The sequence below is a fragment of the Emydura macquarii genome, unplaced genomic scaffold (genome assembly GCF_026122565.2).
Source record: "Emydura macquarii macquarii isolate MOO-44397 ecotype Brisbane River unplaced genomic scaffold, CSIRO-AGI_Emac_v2 contig_2768, whole genome shotgun sequence".
In the NCBI taxonomy this organism is placed as follows: domain Eukaryota; kingdom Metazoa; phylum Chordata; order Testudines; family Chelidae; genus Emydura; species Emydura macquarii.
In genome coordinates, this window is record NW_027132905.1 from 40,752,581 (window position 1) to 40,771,499 (window position 18,919).

Here is an 18,919-nt window from a genome sequence, read left to right on the forward strand (position 1 = left end):
TAAGCTACTAGAGTCAACTATTAGCATATGTCCTCACCTAAAAAAGTTTCTCAATAAACCTACATTTCCAATCAACCTCACAGAAACAACAATGGGCTATGCAAAAGCATACTGTGTACATGTGATTATATCAGAATCAGTGGGAATACTAGCACAAATGACAGTGTCTTTTCTTCATCGATAATTCTAGAACAGCTGAAACATGACAATTTTTCCAGGCTGTAAAATGCCTAATACTCCAGGTTCTCCATTGGAAGCACAACCCCACCTCCCTGTCTGAGAGTCGTTCTGTCTCAAATAGAGACCCCTCCGTTACTTCAAGCTTTCTAATTCTTCCCAAATGCAGGAGCTGTCATTTAATGCCGCAGCTGTTGGGGAGGAAATCAGAAATAGCAGAAGGCGGATTAGTTGATAATATACCAGTTCTTCCCCAGCAAATGCTGGCACCTGCGTTTCACACCCTCCTCTCTCCCCCATCCCATGAAAAGATCACTTGGTTTGTTTGGCTGGCGATTTATAGGCTTTAATGTTTGTGGAAATTTGTTAGAACATTAGAATTCATTATAGTAGTCCCTTCCTCTGCCCCCACCCCCACTTCATGGGAGCAAAAGTTAAAACTGAGGCCTAATTTATGTCAGGAATCAGGAACCATGGAAATCAAGATTAAGCATTTGTAGCCTGATGAGTATCTTTAAGGAGCAGATAAATGGCAGTCCATTGACAAGTATTCCCCTCAGCTATATGGAATGATCCTCTAGCTTCCAAACTCTCAAAACTCTTGGCCACTGGCTCAAATCCAGTTGAGGATGGTGACAATGATAATTCTTTGCATTTCTGGAGCAACTTTCATGTGAGGATCTCCAAGCATCACAATTATCACAATGAAGTAAGCATCATCACCCATGCAAGTTCCGATCCCTGTTGTTCAGCTGGAAGAATTAAGACACAGAAGTAACCTTCTCCAAAGCAGCAGAACCAAGACTAGAACCTGTCCTGTTGGTGAGTTTTTTGCTCTAACCAATTGACCACACTTCTTCACAGAACAAAAAACATGATGAATGTTTATCTAGGGCCTGTGTGAAATAACGTGAGATTTCTGTGTGCAGGTCCTAGTGGATAGATGCTTGTATCACAAAAATAATTTGGAGTAGAGCACTTGTATCTATACAAGTGGGAGAAGTTAAGTTTAGATTCAACTAATTCCAGAGAAAGACAGATTCAAACATGTTGAATGTATGTAGGAGACAAATGGGAATGAAGCTCTCAAAAGAGTAGTGTCAAATATGTGAGAACTCATGGAAACAGACAGGCAGAGAGTGTAAAGCTTCACTACAGGTGTAAGGGGAGGTGGAAGTGTTACCCTAGGTACAGTACATCTGATACACATTAAATGCAAGAAAATTGCAACACCAAGTTTATAGTTTAATTCCCAAAAAAGTCAGAAAATGCTAGGGTTAGGATTGCAACAGCAATTAATGCTTTTTAGTTTGATTTTACAGTTAGCACTGAAACTATTTATCTTGATTCTTTGGGTTTCCTTTAATGAGTGCTTCATTTTTTGAGCCCTCACCATGCTGTAAGTTTGATTTTTTCCCTTCACTTATTCTTAGCAACATTACGCCTCTTGCAAATGTTATGGTATACAATTTATGACAAAAATAGTTCCATAATTAGATACACATTTAACATGAAAATTAAGAATAGCTGCTGATTTCTTGTTTCTGCTAATTCACATCTAGCAATGGGGAAGTTTTACAATATTACAAAAATATCAACTTTTTGAGATGAGGGTTGTCCTGCAGAATCCAGGGCAATACAAAGAGAAAAACAGAGACATTCACACAAGCAGACGGGATCATACGAAAGAGACACTACCATACAAGCACAGACATTAACACAAATATACCCATGCATGCATACACATGCACAGACATTAGCACAGTTACACATAAAGCTATCAGGGCTGGCGCTGCCACTTACTCATACAGTATTGAAAAGGAGAGATTTTGGTGTTTTAAAGCATGAGATGTTTAATTGTTTGCTGCCGCCACATGGGTAATACTGGTAGTACTCATTTGAATGGTCTCTGCACAGTTGCCAAGGCTAAAAAATAAATGGATAAAAGAAACACTTTTTACTTTGATTTTACAGTTGGCATGTGTAGCAGTAAAACAGTTTCCCTCATTCTTTTTATGCGCTCTTCTATTTTGAGCCTTTGCAGTGCAGTAAGTTTGATTTTTCCCTTCCTCCCTCTTCACTTATCCTCTTGCTCCACTTCTCCTTTCCCTTGCTGTCCTAGATTTATTTCACCTCATCCTCCTGTTCTGCCCCCAGCACTATCTTCCTTCCCACTTGAATTTTACAATTATTCATTTCAAATCCTCCTGTCTCTGTCATCAGCCCACCTGGTTCTGGCTCTGCTGAGTCAGAATGGACCTTCTGAGGAAGGCCTTTCCCACCAGCCATTAATAGATTCTAAGGCCAGAAGGGACCACTGTGATCATCTGGCCTGACCTACTGTATAACAAGTCATAGAATCCCCCCCCAAACAATTACTTGAACAAATCTTTTACAAAAATATCCAATCTTGATTTCAAAATTGTCAGTGATGGAAAGTCTGCCACAAACCTTAGTAAACTGTTTCAATGATTACTCTCACTTTTAAAAATGTACACCTATTTCCAATCTGAATCTGCCTAGCTGAATCTGCCAGCCATTGGATTGTGTTATACCTTTCTGCGCTAGACTGAAGTGCTCATTATTAAATATTTTGTTCCCTATGTAAGTACTTATACACAGTAATTGAGCCAACCCTTAACTTTCTCTTTGTTAAGTTAAATTAAGCTCCTTGACTCTATCACTATAAGGCTATGTCTACACCACAGCCTATGTTGGCAAAACTTGTCACTCAGGGGTGTGAATATTCCACTCCCCGAGTGACATAAGTTACACATACATGCTCGTGTGCTCAGTGCTATTTTGGCACCCAGGAGAGCTTCTCCTGCTTGCAGAAGTGGTTTTTTAATGATGAAAAGAGAGTTCTCTCTCGCTGACATAGAGCATCTTCACCAGACATACTGCAGTAGCACAGCTGTATCAGTATAGCAGCACTCCTGCAGTGCTGCATGTGCAGACATACCCTAAGGCATGTTTTCTAATCCTTTATCATTGACAGGATGGGCAGCTTCCAGAAATGCCTTTTCAGCTGACTGGGGAGCAGCTTTCAAATGCCAGCAGCATCGATGACCACAGGTGAATTCTAAGACACCAGGCTTTTTACAACTATGTTACTATTTCATAAGTGCTTTGGTGCCAGGAACCAAACACAAGGGAAATTGTCAGTCTACTTGGCACCCATTAGTATTTCTAGAGCATACAGCTGTTTCTTTCTAGAGGCAAGGTGAATTTTCATTTAGCCTGACCATGAAGCACAAGAAATGCCAGGATTCAGGCATAGTGAGTCCTAGTATTTTTCCAGGTATGGTCTATCTAAGGTATTTATATGGCCCTGTTGCTGTAATATCTGAGCACCTCATAATCTTGAATGTATTTAGCCTCACACCACCACTATGGAGTAGGGAATCACTTATCCCCATTTTACAGAGGGGGGATTGAAATGCAGAGACACTAAGTGAAATGATCTTCCCAAGATCACACAATGAAACTGTGGAATCAAACCCTGGTCTTCTAAGTCTCAGGCTAGTGCTCTAACCACTGGACCAATTCTTCCTCCTCGCTTAATTGTAGCTCAGTAGGAGAACTGGGTGAGTGGCAATATGTTATGGTGTCTATTAACTGTAGATTATACTTATCTAGGAGTTTCTAACGTGCACCAATCACTGTGGGGTCTGAACACCATTTTGTGGGTTCAAATCTGGCCCAGGGATGCAGTGACTGAAGGTGGCTGTTCTGTAATCGGAGTTTGATGGCCTATGTGAAAAGGATGGGGGGGAGCCAACACTGCAGTTAGTACTAATTGACATCTGGTTGGCAGCCTCAGCACAGAGACCTAGGACTAAATAGGTCACAGAAACAAATACCCCCTCAGCCCTAGAGGTCAGTGTGGAAGTGAAGTGTGGAGATGAAGTGAGAGAGCTGGCATCAGTGCTATTCATAGTGCAGGAAGAAACAGGTTTTCGGTCCCCAGGACAGTCAGGCACCTTTAATTAATAATAAATTAACTCTATAAAGATACCCGCTTCCCTTCTGCAATTCGTGGGCACCCGAGCTGTCAGATGGGTATAAGAAGGCATTGGGTGTGGTGGACAATTTTTATTTTCTAGTACAATTCTTCTTGTCGTGACTGGGAGGGATTTAGTTCCTCATCAGCCTTTCTGCATGATCCTCCTCTGTCATGGCATTTCTAATAGCATACACATTTTTGAAAGGGCTGCAGTCTAGCCAGTGTATCTGTACATGTCAAACTGCCAGCTATGCCCCTTTCCTAGGAACCACTTAATTTTGTCATAGAGAGGTTCTTCCCAGAAAAGACCAACAACCTTGCTTCACTGCTATTCTTTCTTGAAAGAGGAACTAGGCCAGAGATGCACTCCAGATTACCTTTGTTATTTGAATTAGAAACTAGCTTGCTGGCTTCATCTGTATGCCAAGGTAAACAGATCACTGGCATGGGCACAAAATCAATAAGCTAATGATGAATGCAGCTGAGGCTCTAGTCCTCTTATCCACTCGCACCAAACTCTGGTTACATGTTCCAGCCTCCTGTAGTCTGGATGCCCCAAAGTTACGAAGCAGTGTGAAGCAGGGTGTTAGCTAACTCAGTGTGTGAGTCTAACCAAATAGAGTCCAACAAAATCCCAGAGGGGCCACCTAACTGGCAAATAATGCATTTCCACAATTCAATTGCACTGCATGAGTCTAACCAAATAGAGTCCAACAAAATCCCAGAGGGGCCACCTAACTGGCAAATAATGCATTTCCACAATTCAGTTGCACTGCACCCAGGCTTACATTCAGGCACGTTAAAAAGTATCGGACATATTCTGTTTAAGCAACTAAATTAACATATGAAGCTTCTGTAGTCTATTGCAGAGGAGCCAATTCTCAGACACCATATTACTAAAACTGCTGCTCTGATCCCTGTAGAAAACCCTTCAGAGCAGAGATTTTTTAAAAAAGTGACGTTTTGTTTTTAAATTGTAGTTGGTAGCTTTCTGCCCTCCTGATGTTTGTCAAATCAGGGCCCGACTGTGAGGTGCTGAGTGTCGTCTGGAAGCTCTAGGCACCTTCAGCTCCCTTAACACTACCAGGCCCTCAAAGAGCATTGAGATGACTCAGTGCAGGGGTGGCCAACCATTCAGAGACAAAGAGCCAAAAAATAGCTGTTGATAATGCTAAGAGCCACATTTCACTTCAATTCAGAGAAGCAAAGAGCCACATGCGGCTCGTGAGCCGCGAGTTGGCCACCCCTGACTCAGTGCCTCCCAGGTTCAGAGCCTGTCCTTCCATTTTGTGATTTCCTTGGAACTACCCCGACCCTACGCCAACGAGATTAGCTACTGGGGCAGCCACTGGCCCTCAGAAGCAGAACAGGCGGCCTTGGCCTGGCTAGGCCTGAGGAGAGAGCCAACAAACTGCACCTCACTCTATAGTCAGGTAAAAGGTCCAAGAGGCCTGTTCCCTATGCCCCTTACCAGAAGGGTTGGGGGAAACAAACTGTAAGATAGCGGGATGGGTAACAAATAACCAGGCGTACTGCTGGGCTCAGAGCAGCCACGTTACCTACAACTGGGCGCTTGGTCCAAACTCCGCATCCCAACCTCACTTGGGTCTCTGTACTGAGCGTCCCAGAGCTCCACCACCGGCCTCCCCTCCTGTCCACACGGAGTTTGGGCTCCTGCCAACACACCCCGCAGAACGAAGCTCGCTCGCGCTCGCTCTCTCCCCTCCAAGGGAGCAGACCCGAGTTACCCGAGCCTCTCCTCGCGCCAAGACCGAGGCCGGCCCGCGTCCTGCGCGGCAGCCGCTCGCACCCTCAGACTGCCCCGCCCCCGAGCTGGCGGATGAGGGCGGGGCGGGAGGAGGCAGAGCCGCGCCGCGCCCCAGAGAGCTGGAGGTCGGAGCTGCGCGGCGCGGATAATAGCAGGCCCCCTTCAGCCCGGCCATGTCTGACAAGGGAGGCGGCAAACTGCGCCTCAAGCAGCCCAGGAAGGCGCCGCCGAGGCTGAGCCGCAGCCGGGAGCCAAGCCCGGGTCGGGAGCCCCCCGCGCGGCGCCAGTGAGTCCCGGCCGAGCAGGGGCTGAGCCCAGGCTCTCCCAGCCCCCCAGGAGGGAATAGGGCCGGGCTCTGGTACTGTTCCCTTGCCGCCCCAGTGGGGAGGGAGGACGGGCTCTACCGCTAACGGGCCGCGGCTGACCCACACCGGGACCGTCGGGATGGCCCCAGGCTTCCCCCTGGCGGTGGGCTGGCAATGGGCCCTGCCCCTGTCCAGTTGGGTGGGCAGCAGGGGCCTGAGGCGGCAGCCCGGCCAGGGACAGGTAACTCCCTCGCTGGTGGCAGGGCAGGGCAGCGCACGGAGAAGGGACACCGTCCTCCCCCTCGGTACTCCAGGGAACGGTTAACGGGGAGCTGCAAAGCAGGAACATCCCTGTACTGCTCCTCTGGGCAGTAAAAGAGCAGCGACCCTAGAAGGGGCTGGTGGATTTTTAACTTTCCTTGTTTGTTCCATCCCTGTTTGTGCTGGAGATAGTGTGAGACCAGTCCACAATCGGTGAAAACAGAGGTGCAACCTTTCTAGCCCTCCCATCACGGAGGTGGGAGAGAGGGGTTGTCAGATCCTGTTCCCTTTTCTTGTCTTTCATTGCTGGTTAGAGAGAGTGGATTAACCATACCTCCCAAAAGCAAGGCTTTTTTTCCCAGTTGAGAGCTTGTGAAAGCGGCATCTCAGCCACCTTGTTGCCATCGCTGTGGCCCACTGGTTCCCCCCCAAAGATGCTTCAGAAAGGATGAAGTAGTCAGGGCCAGATATTTTTAAAAGCAGAGTTCTTGGAGGTTAGCTTTACATACACCATAAAGGTTTTTGTTTATGTTGCTTTTTTATTTGCTTTGTGGTCAACATTTTGAGCAGCTTTCTAACAAAAATATTTGAATACCATTCTTAAAGGAGACCAATAGTTTCAAATACCCTTTCTAAATGGATACCAGTGGTTTCACTAGGTAATATTTTATTGGACCAACTTCTGTGAGTGAAAGAGACAAGCTTGTGAGCTACAGAGCTGTTCTTCAGTTTCAAATGTCAATATGGAGAGGGCCTACCACAGGATTATGGAAACTGATGCAATTGTTGGTATTTTCCATGCAAATACAGCTTTTGCACACATCACTTCCCCAACTCACTTTTTACCAGTTGTTTTGTTTGTGGTGAAATCCCATATTGATGGGTGATCTATTATTCACAGTAGCATTTCTTCTGCCCATAGGACATTTAAGTCATACCCTAGAGAACTTGTATGAATTTGCAGTTTATAAGTCTATCAACTGTAGAGGTCTTGCTAGATACTGAAATGATTTAAGTCCAGTTCCTGAGAAGTGGTTCAGTTAAATAGTTTTTTCTAGCTGGTAATGTGGGCTGGGCCAGCAACTATAGAGCAGGGATAGCCAAACTGTGGCTCAGGAGCTACAGGTGGCTCTTTTACAGTTAAAGTGGGGCTCCCAAAGCCCTCTCCACACCCCCATCCTCCACCTACTAGACTAGGGTGGGGAGTTCAGTGCTTCAGCCCTGGGGTGGTGGTGGGGGGCTAGGGGCTTCTGCCCTGCGGGAAGCACCTGCCAGGGCCCAGGCCTTCTGCCCCATGGGGCATGCCTGCAGGGGCTTCAGCACTTCAGGCGGGGGGGTTGCGGAGCTTCTGCGCCGTGGTAGGCGCCTGCCGGGGCTTGGGGCTTCAGCAGATGCACCCGACAGGGCAGTAGCACTGAGCCCAGGCTCACCCTGCACGGCAGAAGCCCTAAGGCGTGGGTAGCCTGCCCAGCCTGTCTCACTTCTGAAGATTGCTGTATGCGGCTCAGAGAGTAAGTTTGGCTACCTCTGATACATATTGACCGTGAGATTCCTACCTCTAGTTGTTAATAGTAAGAAGGGCAGACCTCTGAGCACAGAAAACAAAATATTTTTCTATATACAGCAGAAATTGTCACCTACTGAGCGTTACATTTACAGTAAATGCTGAAGTATTAAGGGTATTCTCATCATATTGCATGGACATTTTTTGGTATGTGGCTTTTATTAGACTGTCATGAGGAGAACCTGTTTGCAGTATTATTGTAGCTGTGTTAGTTCCAGCATGTTAGAGAGACAAGGTGGGGGAGGGAGTATCTTTTATTGCGGTGGCTCTCAACCTTTCCACACTACTGTGCCCCCCTTTCAGGAGTCTGATTTGCCTTACATACCAAGATTCACCTTATTTAAACTACTTGCTTACAAAATCAGACAAAAAATACAAAAGTGCTCCAGGACATTATTACTAAAAAATTGCTTATATTCCAGTTTTTATAATTATATGGTAAAAATGAGAGTAAATATTGTACTTACATTTTAGTGTATAGAGCTATATAAACAAGTCATTGTCTGTATGAAATTTTAGTTTGTACTGACTTCGCTTTTTATGTAGCTTGTTGTAAAAGTAGGCAAATATCTAGATGAGTTGATGTATCTCCTGGAAGACTTTTGCATACCCCCAGGGATACAGATACCCCTGGTTGAGAATCACTTTTATCAGACCAACTTCTGTTGGTGAGAGGGACAAAGCTTTACACAGTTGAGTTTACACAGAGATCTTCTTCAGGTCTGGGAAAGGAACTCAGTGTTTCTTATTTAGCATAAGACGTTAACACACATTTCAAGGGACCATTCAAACCCTGCAGGCATAGGGAGGAAAGGAAGCAGGGGAGGATGTTAGTGGGTTAAAGATTGTTATAATAAATCATAAATCCCGTGTCTTCAGTTTCTGTAAAACAAACATGTCAAATGCACAAGTTTAGAATGACTGATGTTAATGCTTCATTGGTGGGGGGTTTGAGTGCTTGTTAAATAGATGAGGTTGCAGTGGTAACTGAGTACCATGATACACCATTCAGTGAAATCTGTTTTTTCTCCATCCCAATACAGTTAGCACTCTCCCATTTATAGGAGGCAAAATCTGCAGTTGCAGATTTGCCTCCTTTGACAAGACATGCCTCATATGTAGCATGCAGCAGAGAGGTATGGTAGCTGAGTGGCAGTTGACTTCAGTCTTGAAGATAGTGGATTTGAGGCTTCTGTATACTCACAGTGCAAGGCCACCTCCAGTTCACCCAACTGCAAAATGGGTACCTGATCCATTGGGTTAGGGCAGCCAAAGATGGTAGGAGATGATGCTGACCACATCGTTCCCTCATGCACGGTGGGCTATGAAACAGACCTGCCTTAACTTGCAAAGGCTGATGATTGGGGGAATTTTGATTACAGTGAGAGGAGAACAATGCCATATTTGTTGAAATGTCGCTTCTTGGTTTCAATGGGTTCTAAAATGATTTGCCACATGCTTTATGGGTGACATTTGTAAATTAGGAGAAGTTGAAAAAGTGGTATCGTAAAAGATGGAGTGGAGCAGTTTTTTGTTTTCTTTACAAACCAAACATTTGTCCTTTTGGTTTCCCACAAGTTTGCTATCTCCCTGAAACATAAAAAATAAGAGATTTAGTAAAATAATTTGAGACAGAACAGTGTGTAATCTTGAACACCTCTCCTGGGAGTCTATTAAAAAAATCCAACTTGTGTGTAGGGAAGGGGGATTCAGTACAGTATGTTTGGTTTAATTTTGGGGTTCTCATCCTCAGGATCATAATCGTTATCCCTTTCATTAGTGAGAAAGCAGAGGTAGTCTCAAAACTATTGTACCATAGGATTACAATGGAAAAGATTAAGAACCCCTGCTCCAAGGCTAGGGTTACCACCTGTACCCAGACAGTCTGATTTTTGGCTTCTATGTCTGGGTGCCATTTAGAGTTGCCAGATGCCCGGTTTTCAACTGGAAAGTCCAGTTGAAAAGGGGACCTGGCAGTGTCCACTCAGATGTACTGATCAGACACCAAAAGTATAGTTACCATGGGGTGGGGGGAGGTGCCGGATCATTAATTCATGCCAACCTCTGCTCAACCAGGGCTGCCTCCTATCTACACACAGGTTTCTTATCAGGCTGCAGCAGCTCCTGCCCCAGAGTAGAGGGAACCTAGCTGGAGGGAAGTGGGCATGATTCAGCGAGTGACAGGAGTGGGGCTTTTGGGAGGGAAGAGGTTGGAGGAGGAGAGGCAGGACAACGAGCACAGCCTCAAGGGTCTAGTTACCAGCAATTAGAAAGGTGGCTGAGGCACTGGCCCATACTTTAATGTTACAACTAATATTTAATTTATACACCAGAGGTTGGAGGCCTAAACCTGTTAGGAAGCATCTTTGTTATAAGAGATAATTTGCTTAAGTGATTTTTAATAACACTGAGTACGTTTTTTCCTTTTTTTAAAAAAAAACAGGACACTGGCCAGTAGATATTCCTGGTTTGAACAACAAGGATTAACTGAATCTGAAAATATGTGGCTGCTGATACTGAAAGCTGTTATTCCAGCTCTAACACACACAAGCTGGGAAACAGTGCCCAGTTTACCAGAATTTTCTGGACAGGTAAGTGTATGTTTGAAAATGTTCCTACATTGTCTGTTAAGTTCTCTGAGGAAAAATAAGCTTTGTTCTCCACATAAACTTTGATGATCTTAATTAAGATGTAAGCTCTTACCACAGACAATCTAAAGTTAAGGCATGATAGATGGTGTGTTTTAAAGTGCAATTTATCTATAGCTTTTACGTGGTTAGACCCTCTACAGAAAGCCATTTATTTAAAATTCTCGATTACTACACCCCCTTCCACAGAAAAACTTACTGATGTGAGCTAAAAAACAAAAAAAGGCCAAGGTTTTAGCTTATTTTCCTAGAGTTTTGTTTCTGGTAGCACCTTCTAGAATATAATTGGGACAACACGATAGGATAGCAGAAGAAAACTATTTCTTGCACTGTTGCTTCCTGTGCTATACCAACCAGTTCTGCAGAAAATGGAAGTTAAGGTTGCCAACTCCAGTACCTGTTATGAGCACTAGGTTCAGACAAAGGGAGGATTTACAGGGAAAGGCAAACTAAATATGCAGCAACGAGAGAGTGTTCTTACAGTGCCTAGCACCATAGGGCTCTGCTGTCAAACTGGGGGCCCTAGGCACAACCACAATACAAAATAATAATGTGCAGCAAACTTCCAGAAGTGTGAATTTCCTCTGAATGAACATACACAGAAAGAGCAGACAAACAAGGCACCCTGCAGTATTTAAATACTTTCTTTATCCTCTTTTTGACTACTCTGAAGTTCTCTGCAACATACTAAAGGAAGACTACCTTCATTGTGTTCAGTCATCAAAGTTTACATAGCAAGTAGTGCTTCCCTTCCCATTTATAAATGGAATTGGACAAGAAAGTTCTTAATTAACATTCATTTATCACAGAGATTAGAGATGGAAGAGGCCTATTAATTCAAATTTAGACAATTCCCCTAGTGCTGTAGTAGCCTCTGCAATATACTTGTGCTATGTCCAGTCTTGTTTTTAACATGTGGAAGAAATAGCAATTGTTTTGAAGGAGATAATTTTTGCTGTTTTATAGAATTCTGAAAATAAGACGAACCCACCACAACCAGAAGTCTTTAAGGTTGGAATGAAAGATTTTCAATGGATACCTTTTCCATCTTTCTGCAAAGAAATAGCTCTTACTAGGAAGGATCCAAGCTTCTGTCACCTACCAGAAAGTCAAACTGAGCATCTAATGGAAAGAGAGGACCAGGTGGACAAAAAACAGCTAAGTATTGCTCCTGTAATTGACAAAATATCCCTTGCAGTTAATGAAGATCCAGCTGAGAACCTAAGAATTAAAAACAGCAGAAAAAGTTCAAAACTGAAAGAAAAAGAAAGAACTGAAAGGTGCAAATGCACTCAGTGTACAGATTCAGCACAGCATTCTGTACCAGCCTCTACCCAAAGATGTACAAAAGATTTTTGCCTTCATCAACTCTGTAAAGGGACTGTACTGAGTGAAGAGAAAACCAGAAAAGAAAATGAAAGCAAAGGACAACAGTCACCTCTACAAATGCACCCACACAATGTTTTATTAGGTAAGACCACATCTTCAGGTGCAGAAATTCAATCTCTTCCTGTTGACATCCCCAGAATGGAAGGCCTTGAGGAAAAGGCTGAAGATCGGGGAGCAGGAACTTTAACCCTTGACAGTTGTCCAATGTGTCTAATTAAGTTTACTGAAATGTAAGTCTTTCATTTTATTATTCTGGAATATAATTATTTTTTACAATATACAAACAAACAGGGCACTTTGGTTGGGTCCTCCCTATAAACAGAGCTGTGCAAATTGGTACAAAGGTTCTACCGTAAAAGTATCACTTTTTAAAATGTTATTCAGTGCTTGGACAACCTATTTTAAATCCAAAACAAAAGTGGAATAAGGTCCACATGCTTACTATATTATACTGCTCTACAAAGAAAGCTAAATTTGAGCCCTAATTTGCCTGTAAGTTGTATCTTTATATTTTAAATTGGCACATTGTTTTTGATGAATCAGATGTAGAGTATTTTCAGATCAGGATTTCAATCATCCCAAATTGGTGCCCTTTGCTAGCTAAAGCCTAGTCTCCATTCAGATTCCTCTGATACCTATCAGTGTTTTCTCTGAGGTAGGTACTTACTTGTGGCAGTGTGAAGAAACCTGCACCAGTACTTTCCAGCATGAACCTGTTCTGCTGATTGACTTAGGAGTTGAGTGCCCAGCACCTCTGAGGCCTGGTCTATATAGGCACAGTGCTCTGGTGTGTGCCAACCTATGCCAACCTAGCCCCCACTGTAGATGTAGTTAAGCTGATGGAAGAATGTTTCCATTTACTTATCTACTGTCGCTCAGGGAGGGGTGTTCCTACAGTGACGGGAAAACCCTTTCCAGTGCTGCAGGCTGCATCTACACAAGGGGTTATGGCAGCCTAGCCACACCATTATACCAGTATTGCTATAGCCTCCATAGCATAGACATGGCCTAAGATAATTAGACTCCAAGAAAAGACGTCAGTCTTTAAGGTTTTTAATCCAGCACTTCACAAATAAAGATAATTGAAAAAACTCCACAGAACTCTATAAAGAATCTTTAATCTATTTCTCAAGTATTGCCTGACTTTGTTTGAAATACAAACTTATAGTGCAGAACAGCTCCAAATGGCAACCTGGTTTTAACAGATCTTTCACAGCTAATACACACATTCAGTTTGAGTAAAGGATCATGCATTAATGGAGTTTGTCTATCCCGGGAAATTTTCCAGTATAATTATACCATTAACTCCCCATGTGGACACATTTGGAATAAGAGTGGCCTTTTTTTCAATTTCCACAGTTGTGTATAAGGTCATTCACATGGGGGAAAGGGGTTATATTGGTGTAACTATATCGCTATAGTAACGCTGGTAAATATCCCTGTGTGGACAAACCATATGAGAATCATTACACTTTTAGAGTGAGAAACCTGCTAGTTAGCTCCATGCTGGCTGTTTGTAGAAATGGAAGAGATGTTTTTTTTCATCTCAGTTCAATTGAAGCTGCATTTTTGGTGAGTGGGTTGGGGCTTAAATTTGTTGGAAAATCCTCTCTTTGGAATATCCTTTTATAAAAATTGCAAAATGTCAAAGTTAGTGGTATGTTTAAAAATAATTGTACTCGTCTCGGTTAAAGAGGTATAATTATACAACTACTGCACATTCACATTTTGCCTTTCGTTCTTAAGGGTCAGCATGCTTGCAGCTATTTAAGCAGTGTAGAGTAATGCTAACACATGGAGCTGAGATAGGGAATTACAGTAATCTCATTCTGATGCCTTCTGAGTTCCACGCAGCTCTCAATGGTGGTTAAATGGATGTTTGAGTATAGAATCTCTGTATATCAAAGATAAGAAAAATCTCACTTAAAATTTGATCCTGCACTTTTATTGCGGCCAGTGGGGAGGTTTTACCCTGAATAAAAACTTCCAGGAGTAACCTTTGTGACCAAGACAAAAATAGGACATATCAGTAATCAGTTTAGCCTGAGTACCAAGCTACAGCCTAGCATATACTATGTACTTTGAGACTGTACCTCTGTTACATATTATATGCCTCATACTTTAATTTTATTTTTCTTGTAGGCTGGCTAGCTTTTAATCTGTAAAAGATACGAGAGCTTGCACTTCTGAGGTCACGGATTTAAATTTTGAGTGGGTCATTAATGGCAATAGAATTGTCAGCTGTGGTATTTAAAATCACAAAAAACAACAGGCCCAAAGACTGAATATGCATGGGGGACAAACTACTCACATTTAGAGGTGGCCTTTGCGGGTCAGGGCCATGAGGGGAGTAGGGAGTGGGAAGCTATCACTGCCTTTGCTATCTCCATGTTTGGTGGCTAAGCAGGACTTCAATCTTCCTTATGTTGAGCTGATTGAGCTGAGGAACTAAATTAAAAAATATTTTCCTAAACCAGTCAAACACCTGCTGTAAAAAATGAACTAAATGGTCTATTCATACTGTACCACTTACAAGTGTCCATGCGGTCCCCTCACCAGTTGCAGAAAGATAACATTTGTTAGTAACATTATTGTACGTGTTCTGAACAGGTTCCTCTTATGGCCCCAGGCCATTAAGCATAACATTCCTGCAGTTGTGTTCTCCCTCCTGTGCAAGGAGACAAACAAAAGGATTACTTTAATGCAACAAGTAAAAATATCTTTCAGTTTTGCCTAGTGACCTGAGAGAAAGGACTCGTCTGTAGCCTCACACCTACCTCTCCACTAGAGGTTTGGGTTGTATTGCTTTGGAGTAGGTTTTTTTTTTTTTTTAAACCAAGTGCTATAAAACATGAAAATGATTATACCCACAAGCCTCTCTTAAAGGCTTCCAAATATTCCCCTCCACTACTTATTTTGTTATTGATTCAGGTAAGGAAATTCTGTAGGTCTCTGTGCAGTTCCCATATTAAATAGACTTTTAAATGTAAGTTACTATTTTGGAAACAGAGTGAAATTTGTTTATTCAAAATGAAATTAAAACATGGTTGCAATATTGTATCTCCAACAGTTTTCCATTTTGTTGAACATAAGAATGACCTGACTCTTGCAAATTAAATATAGCATTTTTCCAGATATCTAGAGAACAAAGACAAGTTTGGGGGACAGAGAGTAAATGAAGGGAGCTGATTTGATCAGTAATTGACAAAAGGAATTAATTCTCTATTAATTTGCAGATTGTCACAGTTGGATATTGATAGCCATCTTGCTAAATGCTTGTCTGAAAGTGCAGATGATGTGATTTGGTAAATGAACAAGAATGAAGAGCCAAGAAGTCAGCTGCTAAAATATGAATCCCTCTACAAGAAAAAAGGAAAGTATATCAATAGTGTGTCCTAGCATAATGTGTATTAAAATAAACAAAGGAAGGTCAGAAATACCATCAGCCTACTCATTTCCTCTGAACCTCTCTCATCAGTGTAGATGCTGTAGCCCCGATCCTTCAAAGAGAAAGGTGTGGACAGACTTCTTGGCACCATGGAGCCCCACAGAATGCATGTCAAGAAAGTTCTATTGTGGCTCCTGGAAGTAAAATATTTGTTCTTTCACCCATGTATTTAAATTATGCTTTTGAAAGGTATAGCAGGAAAAGGTTGATGCAAGAAGTTTTCTTATAGACTATTAATTTGCCTAATCCAAAGGTCACTGAAGCCAGTCGCTTCATTGGGCTTTTGTATCGGGTTCTAAATGGTTAACTCTTTGGAAAGTAAATTGCCTGCTCTTTTTAAAAAGTGCTATACAGTACCCTAATGTCTATTTAATGCTTTTAAATTTCAGTTCATGCTTTATTTGAAAAAAGTTTAAATAGAAATCTAGTTGGAATTTTGCACTGTTCTGTATTGTCTTGTATGAATGTATGACAGTATATCAAACTGTATCCTTCATACAGATGACATTCCTAGATTTGTATCACTGCTCCCTGATTCTCTCCCCCATAAGTCAAGGTCTACTTCATTAAAACGTCTCACTTAAAATAACTAAGGTACACATAAAAATTATTCCTGATAAATTCATAGCTAGATGTTCTCATAGAAACTAAATGCAAAACTGTTTAATGTAATTACGCTAATAGAACAAAGCTCAAATATACTTGTTGATAAGTAGAATATTGCTTACTTACGTGAAAATGTAAAGAAGCACTGCTTCTTTGTTCAGTAAATCTGAAGATGATCAGATTTTGTGCTTTAAAATTATACCCGATTTATCAATTTCCAACTGGTTACCAAGACAGTAAGCAGTTAAATATGTTGTAAATATTTAAATCTCATTCATTGCAGATCATTAAATTCAGTAATAGCTTATTAACAATTTGTGGGGGAGGGAGGGAAGACATTGATATACAGTAAATGCTTCATTTCCTCAGGGAACCCTGTTTGCACCAAACAGGATAATTCATTCATGCATGACAGTATCAAGATTTACCACCTCTGAGTTTGAACTAATTTCTTCTCACAAGAAGGTTATGAATAAAAACAAAAATGACTAGTCTATGCATTTTCTTTGTTATTTTGACCTTGTCTACACATATTGTACTGTGAAAGAATGCACCTCAAATTAACACTGAATTAAAAGTTCAATATGTGAACAAATTTTTTGCCACTGGAAAACCATTGGACCATACTCAGTGACTCAGGCATTCATTATAGTCCAAAAATACAGAATAAAAATACAACAGTATTAAAATATAAATCTTAGTGAATATTTTAATTTACAGTACAGCGTGAGGCTCTCTTTTTAAAAAAAATCTAACTATATTGGTCATTTCTCAATGTAGTGATAAACAACAACAGTCTATTGGTTTTTTCATTAAAGTCTTTAATAGATGTGCAAGAATATAAATGATCTTAGCTGTTATGGATTAGTATACCATCTTCTGCACATTTAAAACTGGCCAGCAAAGATCTCAACTAATTAATTATACAAAACTACAAGAACATATTTACTGTTTACAATCATTAAATTAGCTAATTTTCATTTACTATGTCAAATAAGACAACTATATATCATAACCAGATCCATTTGTAATATATTAGGACCTTTTTTTCAAACCACACATTTAATTACATCCTTCATTTTCTTTAATTTATAAAACAAGTACTTTATATAAAAAATTTCCCCCTTCGTCATGAACAGAACATTATTCATACACTTGCACGTGAGCAACCAAACTTGTAACCAGCAAACTATTTGGCAACACAGAAACATTGTAAGTGTCTTGAATTGTAAATAAATCAAGGATTTTTTAAAATGTTGGTTGAACAAATGTGTCTGTTTTCCCCCTCCCTCCCAACAAAGTGTTCCAATGTCTCAGAAATTTGAGGTGAAAAACCTCCATGTTTCCACTAAGCCCCTTGCCCAGCTCTGTCTAAGGGCAGCTTTGTCATACCTCCATGCAAGAGCTGCCTATAGTCACTGATTTCAGTAATGATCAGTTGTAAAACCAAGGGCATTGATTAACTACTGAAACACAGAAAATGTTCAGGGCACACTAAATTGCCAAGGAGGGAAAAAAAGCGGGAATTAAAACAAAAAACGTTCATATTACATTTAAAAAGTAACTCTTTTACTAGATGCCATCTTATCTAAAGTCCAAGCATTTGAGGCAAGTACTTTCTTCTGATTAAATAATTTAGTGCTGGTTAGAAGACATCATACTTAATATAAAAAGCTACAATCCAACAAAAAGAAACCCAAAACTCAAATCTGGATGGCATTAATAAAACTGAATTACCACAGGTTTGCATAATTGTGGCTAATGAGAGGATACAAAAACGTAGGTAACCAATGGTTAATTGAAAAATTTAAACACAATGTTTTGGCAGTCTCATCCTAGCACCTCATGACTTGGATGTGAATCCGAAAGATGTCATGTTCAGCACCTAATGCAATGCTGTACCCTGAGAAACCTATATGTTAATGTAAAGAAAGTGAAAAAATCTTGCAATTTATCCTGCATTTTACACCAAATTAGGTGAGATGTCATGGCACAGGGTTTCTTGGTTTTTTTTTTTAATTCCCACATCAATTTTTCCCCAGAACTACAAGCCACACAATGTAGTTAAACAAAAACCTAGCACAAAGAAATACTGCCTCTATTGTTGTCATCTGCAATGAGACAGGTAAATCCTTACAAGCATCTGAAAGATTTTAGATTGCGGTGCACACTTAGTCATCAAATACAGTGACATGAGTTTTTCCACAGTTAACAACAAATTCTTAACTTTTGTGATGTAACATCCTGTTTTTTCCAGTTTTCAAGAGAAGGGACGGGACACCTATCACCTTACCCAATTTATCACGTATCCATTTTTCTCTCCATTGAAAAAGTTACTGCTTTGAAGCAAGCCATTTTTATCAAAGTATCCCGTTCTCCTATGTAGAACAATGAATTAATAATATACACTGAGTATTTCTAAGTAGACAGTTTATTATTAGGAGGTGTGCTTTATCAGGAAAATGCAGTATGTTTATGGATATTCTAGATTTATTATTTAAACTTTAAGGCTACGATCCATTAGTTTTGTTGTTCTATTTCTGAATATTGTATTATTGATAAAAATACTTTCCAAAAATCTAATACATAGCACAAGACATCATTGTAGGCACTGCTTACGTATTTTCAGAAATCCACTGTGTGCAAATTTAGGTTTTATTTTTTAAAATAAAAATTTGGTAAATTTGAGGTTTAAGTAATCCAGATTTTTTATTTGATAAAGGGAGTTCTTATTTGGAATTGGTATT

The 18,919-nt window shown here is 41.1% G+C and overlaps 1 protein-coding gene across 2 annotated transcripts; it reads left to right on the top strand.

Annotated features, from left to right (window-relative positions):
* Positions 1 to 6,105: 6,105 nt before the first annotated feature.
* On the top strand, positions 6,106 to 18,877 carry FAAP20 (FA core complex associated protein 20). 2 transcript variants are annotated; one of them, XM_067567165.1, is made up of 4 exons: positions 6,106 to 6,237; positions 10,525 to 10,672; positions 11,696 to 12,348; positions 15,355 to 18,877. In XM_067567165.1, the coding sequence occupies exons 1-4, from the start codon at positions 6,125 to 6,127 to the stop codon at positions 15,425 to 15,427; spliced, it is 987 nt and encodes a 328-aa protein (XP_067423266.1). In that variant the 5' UTR covers positions 6,106 to 6,124; the 3' UTR covers positions 15,428 to 18,877. The 2 variants fall into 2 exon arrangements, with proteins under 2 accessions (XP_067423266.1, XP_067423267.1); XM_067567166.1 differs by having other exon boundaries at positions 11,696 to 12,200.
* The last annotated feature ends 42 nt before the right edge of the window (positions 18,878 to 18,919 follow it).